The following is a 25,520-nucleotide window of genomic DNA, read 5'->3' as shown; positions in this document are numbered from 1 at the left end:
AAACTCATGGCATAAACACAATACTTAAAAAAAGAAAAAAGAGTTGCAATGATCTCCTTTGGGTTTACTTTTTTACAATTTTATAAACTCATACAAGATGATTTGGGAAGAACTGGTTTACTCAAATCTGTTTGTATGAGATAATAAAACAGATGAGGTCATAAGGTCATACATTTGTACAGACCAAACCACAATAAAACACCATAAAGCAAACAACAAACAGTGAACCATTAAGTTAGTACCATTATCATAAACATAAGGTAGTCAGGGAAGAAGAGACAACAAAGCATTGATGTCAGATGATCCCTTTGCTGAGGCTTGAGACATACAGCACAGTACTGGGTGTCTCAGGTGGAATCATAACCTGGTTGTCTGGGTACTAATGGCATTGAAAAGTAGTTGATTACATATCACTCATAAATCAGGTCAGTGTTAGTTAAGGAGACTGGACACAATGTTTGCCTTTTTACTGCCTGTTGATTTCTCAAGAAACGTTTCCCTAAAGATACACGCACACACACGCACGCGCGCACGCACACACACACACACACAGACAGACAGACACACACACACACACACACACACACAGGCGACTGCAGACGCGCATGCGCACAGCTAAAGCCAGCAGCTGAACCTTGTGTCAAAACACAGAGGGAAAGCAGCAGCAGGCAGTACAACATCTCTTCTCGACTCCAGCTTTACCTATTTTTCGGAAAGTATTTGTCGACACAAAGTGTTTTTCAATTACGTCCGCGTACCATGACCGAACAATCAGCATTACTTCTTCGAAAACAACTGGCAGGTAATATGAATACAGCATTGAAAGCCAATATTGTCTATATAATGGCCACCTACCTAGCAGCTAACGTTAGCTTTTTTTTAGCTACGCAAAGCTATGTTTACGCCATAGGAGTAAGCTCAGAAAGCTAACCAAGCAACATAATGGGTTCCTTTATCACTGCAGTCCAGTGTGTGGCTAAGCTGCTGTGATTCGCTAATCTCTGATGAGAAATAAAGATATATATATCTAGGTATACGTGGCTCAAATAACATTATATCTGAACCATCAAATGAATCGCATCGCCAACCTTGCTAGCGGGCTAGCAAGTTCGACATTAGTTAGCTGACGGAACAAAGGAATAATCAATCCAGGGACTCATCTGCTCTGAAGACTTTAGCTTTGCTAATGATAGCAGCATAAAATCTGAACCTTTCATAGACAAATATGCGACTATATCAGTAGTAACTGATTAAAATTACAAACTCACCGCCTAGCTATATAAGATAATATCTGGTGTTTGTGATGTCAAATCGGGCTCAGACTGTAACGCTGCTTAGTTGTAGCGGCTTTTCAGAATGCGCATCTCAGTGTTGAAGCCCTCAACATACAAACTCGTATTTTTTCTCCTGTTGCCTCATTTTGAGAATTTTCACTATTATTATTACTGGTGGTCGCAGTGGTGTGTCTTTTGTTTTTAATGCCAGACACATGGACCTGGACACTGAGATACCAATACCCTGTTTGGTCTGCAGCTCACTGACAGTCCGGTTCAGCGTCTGGATGCCTGTCTCCCGAGTCAGCTACATAAATGAATGGGCTATTTTATAAACAGATTTGTTTCTTTTTCTTTTTTTTTTTATTTAGAATATATCACATTTTTTTGACGATACAAAAAACAGCATGAATGTTGCTGGCACTCATTATAGCAGCTAATGCTAAATTCATTACAGTGTTTGACTCAGCACCTTCATATGGATGATGCGCATATATTCTGTTTTTAACTATGGTGGGGTTATACAATAATTAATTTTAACAAGGAGACGGTGGTCTCTGAGAAAATAAGCTTAGTAATTTTTAATATAAGAGCAAAAGTCAAATAAGGTAAGAAACTAATGCAGCCTACAAGATTAGGAAAACATATCTGACCTATATCACAATATTATGAGGGTCAACAGTCCAAACAACATATAAGCCTATAAAGATTGCAGTCATATTTTAGCCCATATGTGCACTATAGTCAAACTGGTCTGTTTTGATAAAGTTAGACCTACTGTTTTAAGTTACTGTAGTTTGTAACCACTGAATGTGGACAGGATTCAGGGTTTTCCTAATAGTGCTGAAATGATAGCAACCCTCTACCACTGCATCCACTGCTTTAAAAAATAGACAGGCCAATAATCTCTATGACTGATTAACATATTGCACTGATTGTACAACATGCTAATGTTGGTTTTTTTGTGTGTGGGAATGTGAATCACTGTGGTTGAATCAATGCAGTTCTTCAGGTTGGTGATTCACTTCAACAGTAATTATTTTGGAAACCATGATGATTTGATTCGGTAAACATTAGCCAAACTTAATATGCACGGAATTAACTTGTCAGACTATTACTTATTCTTCTACAAAGTGACGAAGTGAGTTATCTTTTTAACATGTCATTTCACTAAATATTATGACATGATACCAAACACTGAAACTCAAACTGAATGCTTATCTATTCTTAAACACAGCTCAATGGTAAATCTCCTAAACAAAAGATATACTAGAGGATTGCTTTAAACACATCAGTAAATAGTAGTGCTGGAAATTGTTTTGAGGCACCTATTTTAAATACAGAAGATTTATGGTGGGCTGCTAGTCAGAAGCCCATATCAGTGAGGCTAATACAGCCCGTACTACTGATTCTACTTTCTGTCATTAATTTGCTGTGAACTCAACATTTCAAGAGGCTTCTCCACAGTAGAGTTTGTATCATCAGCAGTTAACAAGAAAGAAAAACATCCACTTCATATTTACCAATACCTCCATCATTATAGCTGCGCTGCGTTTTCATGATCCTCTGCTAGTGGTTACAGTGCAGGAGCTACTCTTTACTGGTGTTGTGTGGTTGTGGCCTATTTTAAAATGAGATCAAATCCCAATTGTGTGTTTACATTTCATAACACGCTCTTTGCCAAGCAAAGGAGTTTTGGTTTCAAAGCATTTTTCTGACATTCACCAAATCCAGGATAACTGTAAAAAATGTTTTTTTTAACACCCTCTGTAAACTGGCTGCAATGGAATATTGTGTGTGCTAATTTGTGAAATTCATTTGTTAATTTACCAATTGGCTTGGTAGATTATTTGCTGCCACCACTTCACTCACTGTCCTCTTTTTGTCTATGCTTGAATGTGAACATAACAAGAAGCAACTTTGGATGTCGTCTTCTCCCATACATAACCTGTAAACTCTTACCAAACTACTTACTTGGTCACACATGTAGATATGTCTACCATCATTCTGTGTCATTTCCTGTTCATTGTATTAAAAAGAGTGGGCAGCACTGTGGGACAGTGGTTTGCACTGTCGCCTGACAGTAAGAAGGTTCTGGGTCGAACCTGCCTGCCAGCGGGGGCCTCTCTGTGTGGAGGGTGTGATTGACTGGTGGTGTGTCCAGGGTGTAATCTGCCTCTCACCCAGTGTGACCAGTGCAACCCTCAAGGATAAGCAGGTCCAGCTAATGGATGGATCGATGAATGGATGTATTAAAAGACGCTGTATTCCTCTTTTGCCAGAGCTCAACAAGAATCCTGTGGAGGGCTTTTCAGCTGGTCTGATAGATGATGATGACATATACAAATGGGAAGTTGTGATCATAGGTCCACAAGATACCCTTTTGTAAGTGAGAAAAATATATTGATATTATTTATTTAAATATCTCCTTTTAGTTATTTAATGTCATAATTTCTCATTTGCTCTGTTTCTTGTCTCAATTGCAGTGAAGGAGGGTTTTTCAAAGCATACCTAACCTTTCCCTATGATTATCCACTACGGCCTCCAAAGATGAAGTTCATCACTGAAATCTGGCACCCAAATGGTAAACACTTTCAGCTCACTCTTTGATGTTTGTTTACTTCAAATCTACATTGCGATCACTTTGTCTGGGCATGTAAATGGATGTTTCAATACTACTGTTGAAAACCATCTTCAAATTATGTTGGTTGTGAAATTCATGTTCCAATTCTTCACAGTTGCAAAGAACGGGGACGTTTGCATCTCAATTCTGCACGAGCCAGGAGAAGATAAGTTTGGTTATGAAAAGCCTGAGGAGCGCTGGCTCCCGATCCACACAGTAGAGACAATCATGATTAGCGTTATCTCCATGCTGGCAGACCCCAACAGTGATTCGCCAGCTAATGTGGATGCTGCGGTGAGTTACATTACTTATTCCATTCCCCTGACTCTAGAAATCCCTTTTTCATTCTTGTAATCTTGGCAGTTCAGGAAAAAGTGACGACGTGTCAGTAAAAAAGTCTGATGTTGCTCCCACAGAAAGAGTGGAGGGAGGATCCTAACGGTGAATTCAAGAGGAAGGTGGCTCGCTGTGTAAGAAAAAGTCAAGAGATGGCATTTGATTAGGAGTCAATTGTAAATTCCAGGGTAAGTAATTGACTTGTGTCAGCTAAGACGCACATGTGAAACCTTGCTCTTGGAAGTAACAGTAATTAAGATGATTGTCTCTGTGTTTTGTTTTTTTCAGTTAAAGGAAATGCCTTCAGAGGGAAAATTTCACTAAAAGGCTTTTGCACCCCTTGTTTTGCCAGTCAGAGGAACTGGTTGGCTTCAGCCACGTTTCTTTGAACGGTTGTCATTTTCCGCAAGATGAGCCAATTTGAGAACCCTACCAGCGAAATTAACCTGTTTCCTACCTGGAATTGTATATTTAATTTTATTTATTTTGAAAAATTAATGATGTAAGATATGTCACTACTGTAAATTAACTTGCTTTTTTATCTGCTGCTGAACAGTTTCTACTTTATACCAGGTTTCTTATGCAATTTAGTGGTCAAGATTGTGTAAAACAAAAGAAAGCCCGTTATCATTAGGTCATCACTCGTCCTCCCTGCTGCACACTTACCACCAGATTAATGTCGGCCCAGCAAACCTCTGTCAATAGATGCGATTATTTTCAACACTGTCATTAAATCACTGTTGCCTTTCGTTGGCTTCACTTCCTCACAGTTTGCTTGTTGTTTAGAGGGACAGGTTGAGAACTTTTAAAGAACTTTCTTAGTCTATTTTTCTGAGAAACAGCCTCCTGTTAGCGTTTTCTTCTTATGCTAGTGTATGTCTGAGAGGTATAAAACCATGACTCTCAAACCTGCATGATCCACTCAAACAGCTCTGTTATCTGTCATTGCCAGCCGTGGATGTTTAAATGGAATGGCTTACTCAGTGATTTTAGAGTTACTGTTTTCTAACATAATGACTTGCACAAGCGTAGCTAATGCTAAGAGAAGGTTCGTGCCAACTTCTCAGGATCAAACTTTATTAGGGTCTCGATCAGCAATCAGTAAGATAAACCTCAAATATTCCTGACCCTTTCCTTTAACATGTGGTCCTCATCGTCAGTGAAGATGTCTATTGATTATCACTTAAGTCTAATGTCTTTTCACAACGTTATTATAAATCATGGACAACCAAAAAAAAAAAGTCTGTGAAAACAACCTAAGCTGTGATTATTCCACGTGTACTGGTTAACTGGCATCTGAGCTTACCTCAATTTAAAAGGAGTACAAATTTGACGAGGTTTATGGTTGTCTGAGTTGTTAATCTATTAACATGGGCATATTTTAGGGGCTCCATCGTAGAATTAGGCTAGCTGTTCTTACCTTCTTTGTTGTGGCACGTTTGGCTTTTGATCAATGTGTGAGTAAATGATGATTTTTGTAAGTCACATTCACTCGTGGGTTTAGACTGAGGACTCTGGGTAGATTGTTGAGTAACATCTTGAGTTCTGATTGGTGCATTCTTAGATAATATTTATCACCTTTACTATCACTGAATTTGGGCTATAACTCTTGATAGAGACTTGAATAAGATAACTCACCACTTAGTAAAGTATAAATAAGTGTTGTGATGGGGATTGAACACAATAGGTTTTATTTTTAAAGAATTTACACAATCGTGTTGGGTGGAGTCTGGAAACCATTGGCTTTTGTTCACTTTCATTGATGGTGTTGCTGACTATTAAGCCATGAAGACATCTATTTTGAATTATGTTATACATGATTGATCTGTGACTGACATTGAGAAAAAAAAGCTAACCATCTTTTGGCGCATGCAATCAGGTTTGAAGGAGTTGGGTATGTTTAAATAGGATACCATTGTTAGTACATTCTGGGTGAATGTGATGTGTACAGTTAGTAGATTTCTGTAGACTTGATGATCACATAACTGCTGTTGACATTACCTTTTTTAAGTCAGAATTTTCTAACCTACCATGACCTCCTCTGACCGGTGTTCACTGTATTTGCACAGATTCGGTGCGTTTGAAATGTCATTAAGCAATACGCTCTGAAAATGGTGTGTCCAGGTAATCCACCCTAACGCCATTATTTGTTTTGGGTTTTTTTTTTTTTCATTTTGTGTCAATGCAATGTATATTGGACATGATGCTCAATAAAGTGTGTAAACAGAGTGGCTTGTAATTTTGTTTGTGTTTTAAATTTTAGATGAGAACACGCTCAGGGTTCAAGTATATTAGACCTCTATTCTGTAATTGGAGCCCTGGGAATGGTGTCAGATTTCAGGGCTGGCTTCATTTCTCACTAATAGGCTCTGCTGGCTGCAACATGCTGAACTGATCAAGGCACTAGCAACCTCTCTGACATACCGACAGGAAATATTGTGATTTTACGTAACAATGAGAAAGCGGGTTACATTTGTCGAGCACCTGAAAAAAGACAACCTGTTAAAAAATGGAAGTGGTCACATCTTAATGAGGTAAGAACAACCTGAGAACTAATGGATGTAATCGATGGATTTATTTATTAATTTTCCAAATGGAGAATTCTTGATTTTTAGGTCTGTAGAGTCTAACAAGAGATGCACAGATGGTGAGTCAATTTTCTTTTAAATGACTAGAAGTATGAATAAACCTGTTGTTTTCATTCTTGAATTACATAAGTGGTTGATTTGAACGTGAACACATCAACAACTGCAAGTGTTTTTCTCTTTGATGACTGAACTAAACCTCCTGTTCTCACTATAATGGCCTTTTCATGTCATTTCCAGTGTTGAAATTAGTATTCTCATCTTTAACTTCAGTGAACTTCAATCAAATGTGCATGGAGTATAAGTGTAAAGTAGCATAAAATAAAAATGCTCAAGTAAAGGTTAAATACCCTAAACACTACTTATATATATATATATATATATATATATATATTTAGTTTTACCAATATATTTAGCAACAAGTTCAGTAATGTGTGCTGTGATACACCGGAATTAAATCATTTCCAATAAAGACAGTTATCGCAGATTATCTAAATTGTCAGAAATGAGATGTTATATGTTGCATGTTGCCTTTGGCAGGCCTTGAGTGTTTACCTGGTCAGCAGGTGAGGAAGATGTGCAGAGGAACACACATGAATGTGTCTGCAGGCAGCCAGCACATGAAGACAATACACATCCCCAAATCTATGATGTCTGCACCCTTCTTACAGGTAACCACATGAAGCTGGAACAGATGCTCAAGTTAGTTTTCTTTATGTTATTTTTAGTGTGAAAGGTTTTAAGATGGTTGGAATGACATCATTGTGATTATGATAGTTATATTTCTCATATGTAACAAGGTTATTGTCGTTCTGCCATGTACAATCACATCAGTTCTTGTCTCTATCTCAGCACCCCGCTCTTACAGCTGGACAGAGACGCTACCTTTGCAGCATAGCAAATGTCTACAGCACAGAGCACATGAGGCGACAGATGAAGCAGCACTATCTCAATGTGCTGCACACATGTGTCCAATCAGGTGTGTATCTCAATGTCTCAAACATTAACTTTGACCTCCACTATCTGTCTCACATTGTGTTTTGTCTCCCAGGTCAGAATCCCGCCTGCAGAAGGAGGTATGGGGATCATCAACAGAGAGAAAATCGCATGTTCACAAAGGATGCTGGGAAGGCTGTGGAGGCAAGGGCAAAGCCTCAAGGGCAGAGGAAAGGCAGCAGCACAGCGACTTCTGATGTCATCCTTCCTAAAATAGTCAACAGATGACAAGATATGATAGCAAAGGGTTTTACTGTTATGAAGGCTTCAGTGACCTCAGAGAGAGTGTTTATGTCTATCTTTGTATTAATACTTGTTTCGTTGCAGTTTTTCAAATCTGACTTTTAATGTCTCTAACCAAGAACAGCTTGCAGTCAGTTTTACACAAACACATACACATATTAGAAGCACTACTACATTTACAGTTCTAGTTCTGTTTGTTGGGTGTGTAGTTGTCATGAAGTGTTCTTGTATCTTTAATCATGTTATTATCCACGATATAATAATAAATACTGGATTGGAATATTGGATATTCTGTTGTCCCTGAGTCCTGTGAGCCAGAATTTACAGAATTATTTTATATATGAATATTTTATGAATATTGTACTTTTATTTGAGCTTCATCAAATATCATATATTATACCACTTGTTACAGAATATGAATTTTTTCATTTGAGGAGTGCTAGTTGGAATCAAAATTTATTTGTTTATTTATTTCTTTTAATTTATAACTGACAATGTAACATAACGGTCCTGAATGATATCCTTTCCAAAATGTATTTTATTATTTTATTTTTATTAGCTTTACATGGTCATTGGTTATTTTAATAACTTAGTCATATTATTTTTACTGTGACTCTTAACATTTGTCCAGATCCTAAATAAAAAATAGCTTTTGGAAAACTGCTGCATTAACAGCAATGGTCACCGTTCCTGTTAACTAAAACAACAAATAAAGAGCATTCCTGAAGTGAATAAAATGGTACATTTTTACATGTGGCCGTGGATGAGCCTCTTCAAGCCAAATTAACCCTCATGTTGGCAAATTAGCATGTAGCAGATTTAAGGTTAGCATCTGTCTACTCCAGTGAGTTCCCTGAGTTGAACCATCAGCAAATATGAAGTGTGTCCTCGAAGGAAATGGTGTAAAAGGTAGTACTAGAGAAAACTGTCAAAATATAAACAAGTTAAATTGTTGTAACGAAAATGTTAATCTAAAATTAACCGATATTTAAGCCTTAGCTCACAGGAATTTCTGTAAAAAAATTTATTAGATAAAAGACAACGCTAGCTTTGCGAATGTAGCTTCTAGCTAGCTATGCTAGCTAAATAGTTGCCATTTAACTTTAGCTGTTTTGTTAGTTTGTTGACTTTATTAACAACACAGTAATGTATTATAATAACACGTGTAAACATTAGTATGTGGCTAGCCTTGAACTCTGGTGGCGCCTTGTTGTGTTGCAGTATTTGGAAAGGCGATTCAGGCGCTGTCCCGGGTTGGAGAGGAGCTTTGGTTGGATCCCACTGTGAAAGGGGTGAGCAGCACCAACTGTTTCTGATAGTAAAACGCCCTAGTGGGATTATTATCACATCATCACTCTAACCAGGGAAGTAGCCATGAATTCTGTCTCTTTTGGAGCAATAATGTTATCACTTGTCACTTATCACTTCAGTATATGTTATTATACACAGGCCTTTATTTGTTGTGTCCCTGTCAGCACCTTTGTCTCTCTGTTGATAGCATCAGCCAGCTGTCTAAACTGAACCTCTGCCTTACAGCTGGCTCTGAGATCAGTGAACTCTGCTCATTCTGCATATACCTGCTTCCTTTTCTCGCCACTGTTCTTCGGCCACTACAGCCTGGGATCAGGATCAGAGCAAGGCAGTGAAACCATCAAATGCAAACTGATCATGAGGGTATATGTGGCATATTAGTTCTTCATTTTGTACAGAGCTCAAAGTGACATCACAGTTCACTGCACAAATACTAGTGTCTATGAGGATATAGGAGACGGTAGTGGAATAAAACCAGAACTGAACTAAGGCACAAAAAATGAAAATATATGTTTCTACTGTAAAGTGTCTGTTATTACTTTGTTAAAACAGTGATGACAATCTTGTCTAAAATATAAATATTTGTTTTTAAGTATGTGCTACCACTTTTCCGGTGTTTGACTTCCATTGAGCGTAATGTGGAACGATGTCAGATATCAATCAGCACACCCAGTGACCGGGTCATAATCCAGTTTTTCTGCAGGCATGGTAGGTAACATTGTGTTTTGAACCATGAAATTGCTGTGAGTAAAGGAAAGAATCACGATTTCTGGAAAGCTGTTTGCTTGAAAAGCTTGAAAAGCTGTAGAACCGTTGAACCATTTCCTGTAAATGTTGAGTTTTCTTTGAACAGAATGACCTCTGTGAACACTCTGCTGCAGACGCTGTATTGCATATTGTCAACACTTGGTGGCAGTGTGTCGCAAATATCCTCTTTGCTTTTGTGACAGGCATCACCAAGACCCACAACCTTCATTTCCATGAAAGTGAGCCTCTGCAGGCAGTGTTTGCCTCACACCTTTGTCCCAATGTACTGAAGGCACCTGCCAGGTTAGCACCTCAGTATTCTGTTATCAAGTGAGAACCTGCTCGTTCTTTTAACTCAAACTCAACGGCACATCCCTGTGATTTATTAAGATCCTTCTGATTTAATAGGATCCTTTTTACACAAACAAAATCTTAGTTCTCTTAAGACTTAAATGCGTCTTTAACCTCTTCTTTTCATGATAAGTGGATTTACTGTGAATTTAATAGGGAATGTGATGGTTGCCATATACCTTGTTAGCTCAGTGTAATCCAGTCGATGGAGAGAGACAATAGGTGCTCACAGTGTTTTATACTCTCAGCTGACTCTGGCCAGTCCTCTGAAACACACATACACCTTCAGTTCAGTGCAGTTCAGTTTAATCAACCAGACTGACGAGGACATAAACATTAATACCTCAAGTGTGTAGTCTTGGACAAACCGTCATCCATCAGTAGCACAGCGTTAAAGTAAAGCTCTCTGCTCATTGCTTGGTTTGATTCTGAGCAGGGTTTGCATTTGTTTTTCTCTCTGCCTCTGCAGGCTCCTTAGTGATATGGTGATGCATTTCCCAGTGTCCCAGGAGGAAATCACTCTGTCCGTGACTCCTCTGAGAGTCAGTCTGAGAAATTACTATGAGGGGGGAAATGGTGAGATAACACATACACTGTGATTTAGCTAAGGCCCAGGACAATACTGTGTTGCACCAGCTTTGAGATTGACAATTTACAACCTGATAATGCAAACACTGCATATTTGATTCTTCACCCACATTAAAACAAACAGTGAAAATGTTGTGCAGATACTATTTGACTGGTTGTACTTCTGTCACAGATCACATGAAGATGAACACTGAGATGTCCTTACACCCAGACGAGTTTGACTACTTTCAGGTCGGAGAGGACTCGGACATAACCTTCTGTCTGAAGGAACTGAGGGTATGGGGGTTATTTCTGTAGGCTCCCTTTATCCTGTCACATGAGAATATTATGTGTGTGTATCCCTGTGTGTGTGTGTGTGTGTGTGTGTGTGTGTGTGTGTGTGTGTGTGTGTGTGTGTGTGTGTGTGTGACTGGCTCACTAGGAGCATTTCACTTCAACAGGTCATATTTCTGGTCCTGTAGTCTGGATACTCAAGTGTCCTAAGGCCTCTGTACGCGTCTCTCTGTATTGCTTTCATGTGAACTTTCCCCTCGGCCCTGTGACTCATCTTAATAGCCAAGATACTGTGACCGTGGTGACGCATGTTAAACTACTACACAGGAAAATTAATTGAGATTATGAGTTCCAGAAATTATAGGCCACACATTACTCATGAAATGTGTAATTTTTAAATAGGCATGTGTTTTTATTTAAGGGCTGTTTCAACTTAAGTCAGTCTTTAACTATTAATATTTTGAGTAACAGTGACAGCATTAGAGAAATATAATGTCATTTCCAGAGTAGCGTGCTCCGTAATCCAAAGTGGTTTGTTGACGGTGTCTGCTGTCTTCTGTCTCAGCTCAGAAAAGAAAGCAAAAAGGACTTGGTTGGCCATTTGGAAATTTGGATAAACAGTCTTTGTGTTAGTCCAGTTAATGAGACTTGACCTGCATTAACACCTGAAACTCTTGTCCCTAATATCCTGGAATGTTTCTTGGACACCCCGCTGTGAGGCTCCTCATTAGCCAGCCCAGGAGTCTTATTCGTGTCGGTTTTGGAAAATCGCGTTTGGGTGGATTAGAAACAAGGCTTTAAGTTTTAGTTGGCCTCAATTTACTCAAGCTTTGATGTTTTCCGTTTTAGCCTGTTTATTGCAAACATGCCACAACACTGCTCTCAGAGTTATCAGCTAGTAAGACGTTACAGTCATGACATGGATCCACACAAACATGTCTCTGCTATTCTGTTTTCCCAGGGTTTTCTGTCCTTTGCAGGGTCACATTGTCTCTCAGTGTCGGTCCACTTTGGTGCTGCAGGAAAGTAAGTGTCTTTGCCTTTGTGATTAGCTTGAGTGTCCCAAGTTACAAAGACCCATGTCAGCCTGTGTACCACCGGCCCTCCAAACTGAGTGACTAATTAATGCCAGACAACCTCAAAACACAGTAAACAATATTTCCTGTGGCTGAGCCGTCTGATTGTAATTACCAGCCCTTTTACTGAGTGACCGGTTGTGCTGAGATTTTCTATTTTCTGATAAAACAGTGAAAGATATTTGTGGATTTTAACAAGAGGCGGTGGAGTTGTTAGGTTTCTGTTACTGTCAGATATCTATCAGTGTATTATTGATGTCCTTTGCAGGCCTGTGTGTTTCCTCATGGAGGACATGGTCCTGGAGGCCACCGTGGTGCTGGCTACTCTGATGGACTCTGAAAACATGGACCCCACTCTGCGGACAGGGACCCCGGTCCCCAGTACACCCAGGTAACAAACACTACATGGTGTCTAGTCACACTGCTTTTAATCCTGGGATCTGTTATACCCTCGGCATGATGGTGAAGATAAGGGTAAGATTTATTTTCTTGTCATTTGGACCAGGCAGTGTACTCATCACAGCTGAAGTGTTTGTAGCCCAAGTTTCAATTGAATCTTCCCACAGAGGCTCTACCTGAGCTTCTCTGCTGGCTGCAGTCACGGTGGTTTGCCCTCGCTGGCTGTTTTTAGCTTCCTAAGAGTGCATAGTGTTACAGCAGCCAGCCTTGTGTCTGTAACAGAGATAAATAGGCCAAGCTCAGGACATGCGGGGTTAGGTTAGAAGCCTATCGGTGTGACGTGCTTTAATCCCCTCATCTCCGCTATGCTAGCCTGTTAGTCTGTTCTGTCACTGTGTTACTGTCCTGCTCTGCTAACTGTAACTCACACTCTGTTGTACTGCGCTTTGGGCTCTGGCCGATCTTGTCACATCAGTCCTAGTTGTACTGTTGAACATCTGGGTCACTTGTGCTTCGGTTTGTGTGCTCTGTTGGGAGTCTGCAGAGACCTGACCTGATGAGCAGGCAGTTTGTCAGTTCTCCTGTCCCCACTGCTCAGGAATCCAACAACCTGCACCCCTTAACTTTTAGTTGCAGTTTTGCCATGAATCATTCAGGCTGTTTCTGAACATATACAGTGTATTTTTGTTATTCATGACACGCTCATGCTTTCTGCCTCAGGGCCTTTTAAAGTACAAACCATGAAGCCTGAGAGACTTAGAAACCAGCAACTCTATTCTCCTTCCTGCCGTGTTCCTCTTTATACTTCTGGTCTGGCTGCTCCTCTCAGGGTGATAACATGTCGTGTGGTTACATGCATGGGGTTGTTTTTGTTGTGTGCTCGTACTGTGCTACAGACCACTTTCAGTATCAGCTGATACAGAGCTACACGTCCTGTTCGAGAATGTCTTTATGAAGATTATTATTCATAATCTTCTTGATATTACCATGAAATCTCAAAAGCAACACTAAAGTTGGTAATAATGTTCACCCTAGTTTTTGTATTTGACAGTTTTATTATCAAAAAATTAACTAACACTTTTTGAGTACTACTTTATATAGATTTATATTATGTATAATATATTTATATAAATATCTGTCTTTATGTTGAGTTCTGGAAAAAAACAAAACACAGTGTTATTATTGAGGACAACACAGACACAAGGTCAAAAATATATTTAAAATTTCCCCTGAAACAGCAAGTTTTCCAAACAAGCAGCCCACTTTTTTAGCCTCATGGTCAATAGTGTTGTGTGGGATTTCCTCTCTAGGCTTTGTCTAACTCTTCTCTTTTTGCTACCTCTTATTTTCCATTACCACCATCTCCATCAGACATGACAGTATAACCAGCTCCTAATCAGGCTCAGTTATAATCCACTTGCTTAGGAGTCACATACTGTGACCTCAGTGTTGTCTGCACAGGAAGAGAATTGTTATTTTGCTGCTATAGATCGTGGCGCTGTGCACCCCAATTACCTTGTGCAGTGTTATGTCTAATTTTCCACGCTCAGGAACTGATCACTAGCTCTGGTTGATAGAATCATGAACACCTTGCTGCAGAGAGATGAGTTTATTGCACCTGCTCCCAGGTGTGCAGATGCCGCTTCTCTGCCTGTGGTTTCATATGAGGCAGACAGTGATAAGCCACAGGATGTTCCTGATGTGATGGAGCTGATTGCATCCAGCCAGGGCAGCCCTATAATCGACCCACCTGCGCTGATGCAGCTCCTGTCTCAGGCTGACCACTCTGGCGGACTCGGTGTACCTGAAGAGGCCTGTGCCAGTGCCACCTCAACTCCTGCCTCCACCACGGTAACAAGAGCTACCTGTTGGCTTTTCATTTTCACTGCAAACTCCTTGTGACCTTTATTTGTTCCCCGAGGCTTGAATGCTCCACAGTCTTGACAGGTTGGGTGGCATTGTGAAGTGCCAAAGTGCTCAAAGTGTTCTACTTGAACCTCTACTGGGAAGTTTGCCCACAGTGCCATAATGCCTCACCATATGAGGTATGACCGAAGAAGACAGGCAAGGTGACACTGGATGTGAGAGATGGGACGTCTGTGTTCTGTCTCAATATAATGAATTGAACTGTTTTGTTGGTGTCACAGCCACAGCTCAAAATATTATTTTTTCTTGTTTCCTATTGTACAACTTTTCTGGCTGACAGCTGCTATCGTCCTCTGCTGAAAGTTATATTCTGGCAATCTATAATATTTTTACCCTATCAAGAGATGAATACCATCATCTCAGACCAGTTTCAAGTGACCTAATGCAGCCCTCATAGTTTGGATTTAATTAAGAAAACTTTGCTTTTGAATTCAGCAAAATAATAAAATGTCGTTTTAAGTGTACACTAACATGTGGTCTGTTTATCCCTGTAGATCTGCTCCCTCCTCTTCAGGGCCTTGTCCTCAGAGCAGGACGTTGATGGCTGTGCCGCCATGTTGCCTGTTCTGGCATGTTTCAGTGACACAGAGGAGGATATGGAAGTCGAATACCCAAGAAGCCCTTCACTCTGAGAACAGAGCTACCACTCGGTTCTCATCTTCCTGTTTTGTGCTACTGCCAAAAGTAGACCACAGCATTTGACGGCAATCAGGACGATTTATGATCTGAATTCATATATATTTAATATAGTACGCATTTTAAGTTGATTTTAAGCTTTTTGTTTATCGCTAAAATGTTGCTTTGCTTGTTTAAACTGTTTTCAAAGTGTTAAGTTTCCCCACAGAGTTCAGTTTTAATTCAAGAGAATGTATTTACAATGATTATTCATCAAAGAATATATCAGTCAACATGTTCCTGCAATTTCAGTGTAATATATATTTATCTCAAATGAGGGAAAAAGATTGTTTGGTTTACTCTGTGAAAACATTACCTCTACCTGTTAAATACAATTTAATTTATGTAGCGCCAGGTTATAATATGCATTATATCTCATACATCTCACGGCATGTTAAAGAGTAATAATATTGTATAATATTACAGAGGGAGGTTAGGTAAGGTTGAGGGGAGAGAAACGAGGGAGGGAGAGAGAGAGACCAGGAACAGCTGTATATACTGTTGTATTCAAGTGCTGTCAGACTGGTTGTTATAATGATAATAATAAAAGTGATATGTATAGGTGTAATAATGTCATTAACAGTAACAGCAGCAATAATAACGAGTGTTGAGTAGCAGCGGCAGATCCGTCAGATACCAGCTGCTGACGGTAGTCAGTCAAGAGGAATGTGGGAGTCGACACAAATCGTACAAGACGTTCTTAAGCATTATCTTTTCTGGCCTGAATGCAGAGTGAAGTGTGATAGTCATGATGGAAAAATACAGCATTGAGCCATGTAGCCTGCACCTGTGAAGAAAATGTCTCTGCAATGTACTTTCAAAACCAACTGCAGGTTTATGCTCAGAAAATAAACACCAAATACAACAGGATAATAAATACTATACCCTTTATTTATATATTGTACAGATTTTAAAATGTTTCTTCACAGAGCTTAGATCTGATTTATGTATGTGTGTATGTGTGTGTATATGTATACACACAAACACACACACACACACACACACACAATGTGGTTGTAACAAAGTAAAGGAAGATGAAGTTGATGGGAGATGACAGGGAAGAGTGTCAGGGCAGGTGTGAGTCAGGAACCACAAAGCTAACAGTGGTTATCACCATGTGACTGGGAGAATTGCTTTGTAACATTGTTAAGGCTGTTTAGATTGTCCTCAGTGCTGTAATACTTCAAACTCACATTTTGACCATTCACTGCTCGCTCTGCCTTAAATCTGCTCTTCCATGCCCATCAGCCCCATTTCAGAATGACACCTGACACTGCAGCGCTCCAGTGTGAACTTGTCAGATTAAGTAGGGAAACAGTCCGTTCAACAGTGCAGATTGTAAACAGTGATCTGAAGACCCACAGGGAGGATTTTCTGAGCATGGGATGGCTTTATCAATATTCCTAAGCTCCTGACTGAGTGCAGAGAAGCAGATTTCAGGAGAAAAAAGGTTCAACATGCTGTAGATGAATACCTAGTGTTAAGACAGCAAGGCATGATGGGAAAGCTTTTCTGTCTCTTATGGCTACTTAACAGTTTCAGGCTTTGTGCTCAACACCTGACTCACAGTCGGGCATTTAAGGAATTGTGGACATTTCTGCCAGTATCAACAACACCTGATACAAGGCACATCATCATAACATCACCCTAAATATGGATCTTAGGAAGAAATATTTTTAACTGTGGGTAAAAGTAAATGCAGAGTGCAAATCTGAAGTGATGTAATGGAAACACAATGACTATTTTTCACTTGAAACCTGCAGCGACCTGACTGATGAATGTGCTGCTGGAGCTCTACAGCAGAAGGAGAGAGAAGAAAAGGAAACGCTGATTGTGAACACCAGTTTCTAAAGCTACTCTGATGCGGTGATTAATCCAAAGAATTCAACAATCCCACTGAACAAAGAAGTTACAAAAATACATTTGGTCATCTGACCAACATCCACTGTGTTGAGCTTTTTCAGATATGCTTCTTAAGCTTGTGCGTTTAAGGCTGCAAAGACCAAATCAGCCCAGTGGATATGGAGAAGTAGCCTTCACATCCGTTTCATACACACTGACTACACATAATCAATAGACACACTGACAAGCACATTAGTGCATTCAACCACACACACACACACCACACACACACACACACACACACACACACACACACACACACAATCAAGACTAGCAGCAGCTGTGAGATTAAAGGGTGGGCATTGGTTTGACACAGTATCTCGAAGTGTTTGAACTGAAAAATTCGCCCATGAAGTAACAAATGTGCAAGACGTGAATTGCACTGGTATGGAAAAGGCAGCTGCCGCTTTTCTTTATGACATCATATTGGATCAAACTGCCCCAAGAAACTAACAACAGATGTACACGTCACATACACTCCTTTTTCTTTCCACATCCCAGAACAGCACACCAGTCATGTCTTATTATCCAACATATGCTCCATGCAGCCACGCACAAGCTTCCGGGCCCTTTGACGAACACGCGTTCTTACAAGGTAGGGCATTTATTAAGCCCTAATGCTGCCATTTCCTGAGCACTTCCCTTCGTGACACTACTGGAGGACTGTATCTTTCCATTCTAGCGGCCCAGCGGTGGGCCACTTTAACAGTCTAACACCTCCTGTCTGTCTGGCTACATCTGCCCCCATTTTGGAAACTCAACTTCCTTCCTGCCTGAACCACCCATCAGAGAAAGATGACTTATCCTCATCTCCAACATGCCCAATGACTGCTTATCCCGGGCAATGGGATTATCAACTGAGCACTGGAACACTGCAAAGATGCCAACACTGCAGCCTGGCCAAGAGGATGTGTCAGGCCTCCTCCTCTGCTCTTAATTCAGCAACTCTCTGATGTACACAATCACGGAGACGAGGGCATGTAGGAGATTTTTGGAAGGGAAAACGGGGTGATGGTCAGCTGGCGGTTGCGGCAGACTAGAACCGGCGAAATGCGGGGGGGGAACATCTGACATTAGTCCTTCATCCTGGCCAGCAGGAATCAAAGCAGTCCATCACCTGCAGAGGCAGATGCCCCCCTGTCCGAGCTCCACACAGACTCTAGTCGGTGTACTCTGCCACTATGGACAACAGCACTGTGATGTCATCTGGCTTTCCTCCTGGACAAAAAGAGGATTGCACTCATCAGAAAATTGACTTTACTCATGTCATGTGTCATTTTCCACCTGATTAATAAAGCTTTAAAGAAAAACAGGAAATAAGCATCAGTTGGAACAGCTGGAGTGAAACCGAGACACTTACCTCTTACATTCAGTCCGTTGTCACAGGCAAACTGTGCAAAAGGCGACATGTAATTGGGGTCATATGCCAGTACATGGGCCTGCTCTGCGATGCTGCGGGCAGTCTGCTGGATGCTCTCATAATTTGTGTTCTGAGGAGCAAAAAAACAAAGCAGGCATGAAGTTTGTATTCCAGACATATTTTTGATTCCTCTCACCAGCAGACCCTTTTTATGACTTGCCTTGAGCTTCTTCAGCTCTTGCAGGATCATGTAGTCAGGCATGTTGTCGAAGAGCCCATCAGTGGCGGTGAGGATGATGTCACCCAGCTGGACGTCGAAGGAAGAGCTCTCTGCAGCGTCAGGGCTGGAGGCACAGAATATAACACTGTATGTGATGCCTTTGGTAATTTAAGCCATTCAGTTTTAAAATGTTTTGTTTTCCCCTCACTAAAAATACAAACTAAGAAGCATCAATGAGAGTCTGCATGAATTTGTCCCGTTTAAAGCTTTTTCCTCTCTGCCTTCTCTAACTCTCCCCTTTTTACACCCCCGTACAGGAAATCTGTCCCGTCTGACCCGATAAATTAATCTGAACCTCTGACCCAGTCTCTCCTCTACTCGAGGAATACTCAGCGATTACAGCAGATTACTCCACCCGGTGAGAAAATGTACTGAGAGGCTACTGATATTTCACCTTGGCTACAGAGACGTAATCACATGATGGATGAGGATACATTCAAGGAATCCTCACACGGGGGTTTTGGAAAGGACACTCAGGTCCAATAAAAGGTGCTGCCATTATGATGATGGGTGCTACAGATACATATAGGCACGAACCAAGTTAGTCTGCCAGTGTCAAGTTCGCTTCTTGGAAGATGCCCTTATCCTGCTGCACAGCCTCCAGCCAGTCATGAATGTTATTCATTTCAAACTGTCTGGACACACAGAGCCTCAGGAACAGCCTGTCCTGTGCTGTGATTCTGATGTAGTTGAAATCAGTTCACACAAAAAAACAACTTTTCCCAGCACAGGTAGAGACTAATGCACACACATGACATGGGAGCCAAGTATGATAAATGCACGTGAAATTGGAAAAAACTGTTTGTATACATACATTTCATGAGCAGCTGGAATTGGACTGAATAGGCCACCATGTTTGGATTCATCATCCACATCCATGAGCCGGAGCCATTTATTAAATGCCAAACATTATAAAAAAAATATTCAGCAAACTTATCTCAGTTATCTGTTCAGTTTTGACATTATTGGTCACTATGTTAGTGATATGGTGTTGCTATCAGTTTAATTCACAGTACGTCCTAAATTGATGCTATATAAATAAAATTGGACTGAATTTAAATTGCTAAAATGCACAAATTAAAAAGAAAGTATATATTCAATAACCAGATTAAATCCACATCAACTACTGGAACATTTAAAAGAAATCGAAATAAAACACTGTAGCACTGGTGACACGCAGTTCAGGTTCATCTTCCATCACTTTTTGAGAAAATGCTTTTTAGGGGCTCAAAATAATCAGCATGATTCAAGACAGAGTAAGTCAAAAGCTGGCTGAGCCTGCTGGTGCACGATTGGCTGGGGACTCCTCAGTTTGCCCATCAGCCCACACAAACTTTGACCCGGGTAAGAGGGAAAGCTGGGCAAACATCCAACGCCTGGCCTGCACTCTACTGACATCTACGGCGCTGCTGCTTGGCACACTGCACCAACGAGACACGGCAGCACGTGGCCCCTGATACACTGTTACACACAGCTCAACACTGATGCATGTGAGGGACACAAGCAAGACTAAATGTTCTGCAGAGCAGTTTATTCGGGCTAAGCTCCTTTGTTATGTGCATGCGATCTGTATTGTTATCAGGATGTGTTGGGCTTTATCACATTCGCTGTACAGAACACATGCATGATCTCCTCTCTATCAAAACTTCCATTATCTATTAAGTACACACACCCTCCCACCCCTACCCCCCCAGGCCAATTCATATGTGATTGCAGCAGATGCAAAAGGTGCTGCCTGTTCAGGGTCTCACCTGTCACTGAGGACGGCCCCCTCAGCCCCCGGGGGAGCGATGGACAGCTGGAAGGGCGTGTTGAAGTAGTGCTGCTGCTCGTCTGAGCGGTGGACCACCTCCCCTCCCCGGACCACCAGGAAGCCAGAGTCTCCCAAGTTGGCTGTGTGCAACCGGTGACTCTGCCGGTCCAAAACCACAATGCAGGCTGTGCTGCTACCTGCGCACACGCACACACACACACACACACACACACACACACACAGAGGCACACAAATACATTTCAGTGCAAAGGTTAGAAATACCCTAAAAACAAAATGGAAACAGGGTGTAATCATCATCAGTGCATCATCAGCTGATTAGCACAAGTTAGAACTCAGTTTTCATATACTGATGCAAACTCACTATTTTGGAGGATCAAGTTAATGCTTAGTCCTCAATGAGTTAACTCAACTGGTAAAAGGGAGTCTTATGGTAAGTCATTAATAAATGATGATGTGTTTCATGCCTTACCATAAGGCTACTCTTACTAGTAAATCATTAGTAAGATTAATGAGTAGTAAGCATTAACAAATAGTGAGCCTGCAGCAATGTATTATGTGTTTATAACTGTTTATTTATGATTTATAAAGTGTTAACCAAATTAATAACCGAATTATGAACCGTTTATAAATCCTTTATAAGGGTAGTGTTATCGTAAAGTGATAACAATAGATGTAACAACTATACTAAGTACTGCAAGAATTGGCATTTTGAAAATGTATATTCTTTAGGGCACATTGTGTGTTGTTTTAAAATGAGAACAGATGCACACACTGCAGCCTACAGCCATGTCAAGTTGCTATAACATGGAACTGGGCCTAAATATGAAATTTCAGGGACAGGTCATGATGGTAAACAGTGATTGGCAGCAAACATGCTGCAACAGTATCAATGACCATTTCACAAAAGGTGTGTCGTACAAGTCACATTCCACATGCGTCCACAGATGTTAGCACAGGTGTTACTAATGACATTAACAATGGCTGTGTTCTATTCAAGTGTCCAGGTAAACACGAGTGTGACAACAAGCTGGCATGAACAACACCGAACTGAAGCAGCTCATTCATTTCATTATTTACACCTGTACATTTCATTTTGTGAAATATCAATATCTGCTGTGAAAGAAGGCTTTAGATTTACCCTATATATTTTCTATTTTAATGCAAATGTTTGGATGAAAACACAGCTGCAGACACAGTAAAAGCAGTCTTTTCCTCTTGAATTTCCCACAGCTATGCATCTTAAGAAATGACTATGTTTATGGAAAGATACCCATGTAAAGTGTGTTTGGGAGACTGATGAATGAAGTCAGCCTGAATACACAAACTTGAAATACCTCAATCAGCGTAACAGTTTTCATTTTTGGAGTTCTACCATCTGGGAGGTGGTGAAGAGGAAACATGAGCTAGTGAAGCAGGCGGACAGCGTGCAGCCACACCCTGCTGGTGATTCATCTGGCACACCAAAATCTGCTCTCTGGGATCAACCTTCAAATCCCCTCACGCACTGTGACTCACTGGCTTTCGTCTGTTTTCTCTCCAGCAGTACAATTACACACACGGCCGGCCCCAAGAACATTCCCTCTGCCGTGAAGTAACAACAGCACAATGCAGGGTTGTTTCCCCTGCCGCACATGTGATAGCAGGATGGAAAAGTACTGAAAGTCACAGCGACAGAGATCTGTTTGTGAAAACACTTCTTCATTGATGCTACATGTTTGTGGGCGCTTTGTTATCTGGAAGGGGTGCGACGGAGGAAAGGGATTCTGGAAGTGAACTGCATGGGGCAGGTTGGGACTTGGGGCATTCCCAGGGCTTCTTAATGGGATCTGGCTGTTCTCTGAGTCATGATGCAAAAATCTCCAACCAGCCGCCACCAAACTGAACAGACGGAAACAAACAACCTAGCCCTACATAGTGTACTCAGATCCAAACCACATGGAAAAAGTAGTGTTTCATGGGCAGGCACGGTATGCCTTCACACACCATAGATTGGCATACATTGTCCAGCAGAGTGCATGGTTTAGGAGGTTCTTAATTAGTTTAGTGAGCTTTTAAATGAGTACCACAGTCTGTAGCCATACGAAAACATGTTCAGTATGAATGCTTCGTGCTTTTCCATACACTGGTTAGAAGCAGGAATATTTATTCACAGATACTCTCTACTTTAATGTGCCTTAAAATCAAATTAAAGTGGGCACGATTCTCTATGAACACTGAAATCCTGCGTTTCCAGAGGCTTCACTCACCCAGTAGTGGCACTTTGTTCTGGAGCAACTCGTAGTAGCTAGTCGTGAGGACCCCCACAGGGTTGCTGGGAATGAAGCGTCCTTCTTTCACCAGCCTCTCGCATGTCTTCATCAGTGTACCTGAAAACTGTGACGGGTCTACGCCATAGTCTCGCCAGCCACCCACTCCATCTGCCACACCTAGAAACAGACAGGTGTTGATTTAATGAATACAAATAATATTTTTCTATTTATGTAAGTTTTTAAAAACCCAGCTTCTTTCTCTAATATTTGCATTTTGTACTGTACACAATGCTGCCTTTTAAACCGGGACCAAATTCCCATTAAGATAATAATGATTTAAGGTGAAAATGAGCACAGAAATACAGTAATCGTTTTTGACATTCCTCAGACTGTTTCCACGGTTGAGACACAAGAACAATACCATGCAGCTGCACGACAAAGAAAAACAATGGACACTTTCACCAAGATGCAAAAAGGACAACGAGTACAGAAAAAACTGTTGAAGAAATTAAGGAACTGTCTCGGACTGTATGAAACAAACTGCATGCTCTCACTTTTTTCTGATAACGTCAAATAGAGTCCATCTGGTCATCTACAGAAGTTAACTGTTATTTTTAGACCTTATTTAGAATGTATTTAATATTTGATGTGGTTCAATGCATTTTAGGCCTACAAAAATAAATTCTCTCTCTCTCTCTAAAACCACCCTTAATTAAATGCACCAAATCGATAATTGAAGCCTTCATTAATCTTTCTATGGAAACTTGTCCTAATTTGTAGATTAGTGAGTTGCTTATTCCCATAAGAGCATTTGATCAGGTCCAAGATTTTCCTAGAAAGGAAACTTTAGTCTTGTTACTCCCAGGACGCCAGCATCTGCTCCACTGACCATACATGGATGTCCCTCTGCGTCTTCTCAGCCTGTGCCAGAACACAGAAACAGGCCTGCTCAAAGCAGACACACAACTTTGCAACTCATCAACCCCCAAGAACCTTCCAAAAATAACATGACTTGGTGAGAGGATGTCCTGATTTTAATGTTTCCTCATGTGTCTTGATCATCTCCTGATGCAGAGACATTCAGTAGATTCCTGCAGGGACCCCTGCGTGTTAAATAACAGGTTGTTTTTACGAGAGTCAAGGTTTCAGTGCTGAAGAGTCATTTCAATTACCCCTCACTAGAGCAGACTTTAAAGCCTGCATTGCTTTTTGTTTACTTCAGACAGTGATGGTGTGAGGAGTTAACTAATTACAAAGAACATGCAGCTGAGTGTTGCAGAAAATAGTCTACAGAAGAAAAAACATAAACACTGAAGTACAGTGAAGTGATGTTAACAGTGGACAAGCTCATGTAAAGGCACCCAGTCGGCCATATATTTCTTTTAAACATTTGGGCACACGTGCAGTCCTTCATATCAGGTATTTCAGCATTCAGATAAAGGTGGTGACCTTTGACCTGCCATTCGCGTCAGAGCCAGGGTTATGTCGCATTACTTGGTTAATGTTTCTACGGCACACGGATCAGACACTCACCCAAAACATCGGCGGATCTGTGCCGGGCAATGAAGCACGCGTCGTCCCCATAGCACATCCCTTTCTTCAGGATGCCTTTACGGAAATCTTTGCCGAAGCCGCAGCTCGCTGTCACCAGGCTGTAGTCGCGGCTGTCTGTTTGAGAAAGTCCGCCGATGACAGCTCTGGCAACCAGTCTACCGTACGACAGCACGGACAACATCACCTACAACACCAGCTCCCACAACACGAACCGGCCAAGCTAGCAACTCTGCTAGCTTAGCGTCGATGTAAGCACACAATGTTGGCTCTGCTAACGTGCTAACGAGGCTGGAGATGTGTGTCTGAGCTAGCCAGACACTGCTGCTGCTGCCGACAACAACAGCCGCCACGCACGCATAGACAATGCCTTCCGCTGGTGTAGTAAGTGCAGCCTCGGGGAGCTTTAATCCTGCGCCGCGAAAACTGAGAGAAACTCAAAGAGAACAGCCGCCTCGTCCGTTTCCATAGACCCCTAAGTGTTGGTTCTCCGTGGCCATGGTGCCAGTTCTGCCTCTGAGACACTACATAACACAAAATGTGGACCAGTCGTAGAAGAGCTCCCCACACTCTGCTCTGCTCGCTGGGTCTTGTGACTGCTCTGACGTCAGACAACATTACGCAATCTACGTTTCCTAATAAGGAAATACCGCTTAGAGTCAACTTTTCATCTTATTTATCAGTTATAAAACCACACGCTCTTACATTTTATGGGTAGATGCATGTTTTGGTGGACAAATTAACTGAAAAGGGCTGTTTCAAGCATAAGAAAAATCTGACATGATAATAAATTCGTCCCATAAATAAAAAAAAAAAAAAAAAAAAGGAAATGGACATTCCTGAAAAATTATGCAAATAAAAATATTTTACTTATTTTTCATACCCTCTTGGACAATTTAATTACTCCTGTCTGAACTGTACTTTGCACTATATTCTGTCTCCCCCTTGTGGGTGTTGGCTGATGGGAGCCCCTCTTATCAAGCTTTTTTGGGCAACAACCA

The 25,520-nt window shown here is 41.0% G+C and overlaps 4 protein-coding genes across 4 annotated transcripts; 3 read left to right on the top strand and 1 right to left on the bottom strand.

Annotated features, from left to right (window-relative positions):
• The first annotated feature begins 637 nt into the window (after nt 1–637).
• Nucleotides 638–6,461, top strand: LOC111648016 (ubiquitin-conjugating enzyme E2 G1-like). The gene is made up of 6 exons (XM_023397757.2): nt 638–802; nt 3,557–3,659; nt 3,761–3,858; nt 4,013–4,191; nt 4,314–4,421; nt 4,522–6,461. The coding sequence occupies exons 1-5, from the start codon at nt 760–762 to the stop codon at nt 4,398–4,400; spliced, it is 510 nt and encodes a 169-aa protein (XP_023253525.1). The 5' UTR covers nt 638–759; the 3' UTR covers nt 4,401–4,421; nt 4,522–6,461.
• Nucleotides 6,462–6,543: 82 nt separating this feature from the next.
• Nucleotides 6,544–8,344, top strand: LOC111648046 (uncharacterized). Its single transcript, XM_023397797.2, has 5 exons — nt 6,544–6,767; nt 6,849–6,880; nt 7,359–7,489; nt 7,671–7,797; nt 7,870–8,344. The coding sequence occupies exons 1-5, from the start codon at nt 6,688–6,690 to the stop codon at nt 8,040–8,042; spliced, it is 543 nt and encodes a 180-aa protein (XP_023253565.2). The 5' UTR covers nt 6,544–6,687; the 3' UTR covers nt 8,043–8,344.
• Nucleotides 8,345–8,920: 576 nt separating this feature from the next.
• rad9b (RAD9 checkpoint clamp component B) lies at nt 8,921–15,850 on the top strand. The gene is made up of 11 exons (XM_023397700.2): nt 8,921–8,966; nt 9,279–9,349; nt 9,594–9,731; nt 9,962–10,076; nt 10,319–10,418; nt 10,936–11,042; nt 11,227–11,330; nt 12,289–12,353; nt 12,672–12,794; nt 14,431–14,653; nt 15,223–15,850. The coding sequence occupies exons 1-11, from the start codon at nt 8,933–8,935 to the stop codon at nt 15,358–15,360; spliced, it is 1,218 nt and encodes a 405-aa protein (XP_023253468.1). The 5' UTR covers nt 8,921–8,932; the 3' UTR covers nt 15,361–15,850.
• A 423-nt stretch (nt 15,851–16,273) lies between these two features.
• pptc7a (protein phosphatase targeting COQ7 a) lies at nt 16,274–25,110 on the bottom strand. The gene is made up of 6 exons (XM_023397561.2): nt 24,502–25,110; nt 22,966–23,145; nt 20,697–20,895; nt 18,886–19,009; nt 18,666–18,795; nt 16,274–18,523 (listed from the first exon to the last, which is right to left on the bottom strand). Exons 1-6 carry the CDS (start codon nt 24,701–24,703, stop codon nt 18,465–18,467), a joined length of 894 nt encoding a protein of 297 aa, XP_023253329.1. The 5' UTR covers nt 24,704–25,110; the 3' UTR covers nt 16,274–18,464.
• Nucleotides 25,111–25,520: the final 410 nt, after the last annotated feature.

Source organism: Seriola lalandi, unplaced genomic scaffold (genome assembly GCF_002814215.2).
Source record: "Seriola lalandi dorsalis isolate HSWRI2012SDOR001 ecotype SW California unplaced genomic scaffold, Sedor1 jcf7180002054883, whole genome shotgun sequence".
NCBI lineage: Eukaryota > Metazoa > Chordata > Actinopteri > Carangiformes > Carangidae > Seriola > Seriola lalandi.
Note: the sequence above shows the minus strand (reverse complement) of the source record. Positions and strands in the feature narration are given on the sequence as shown.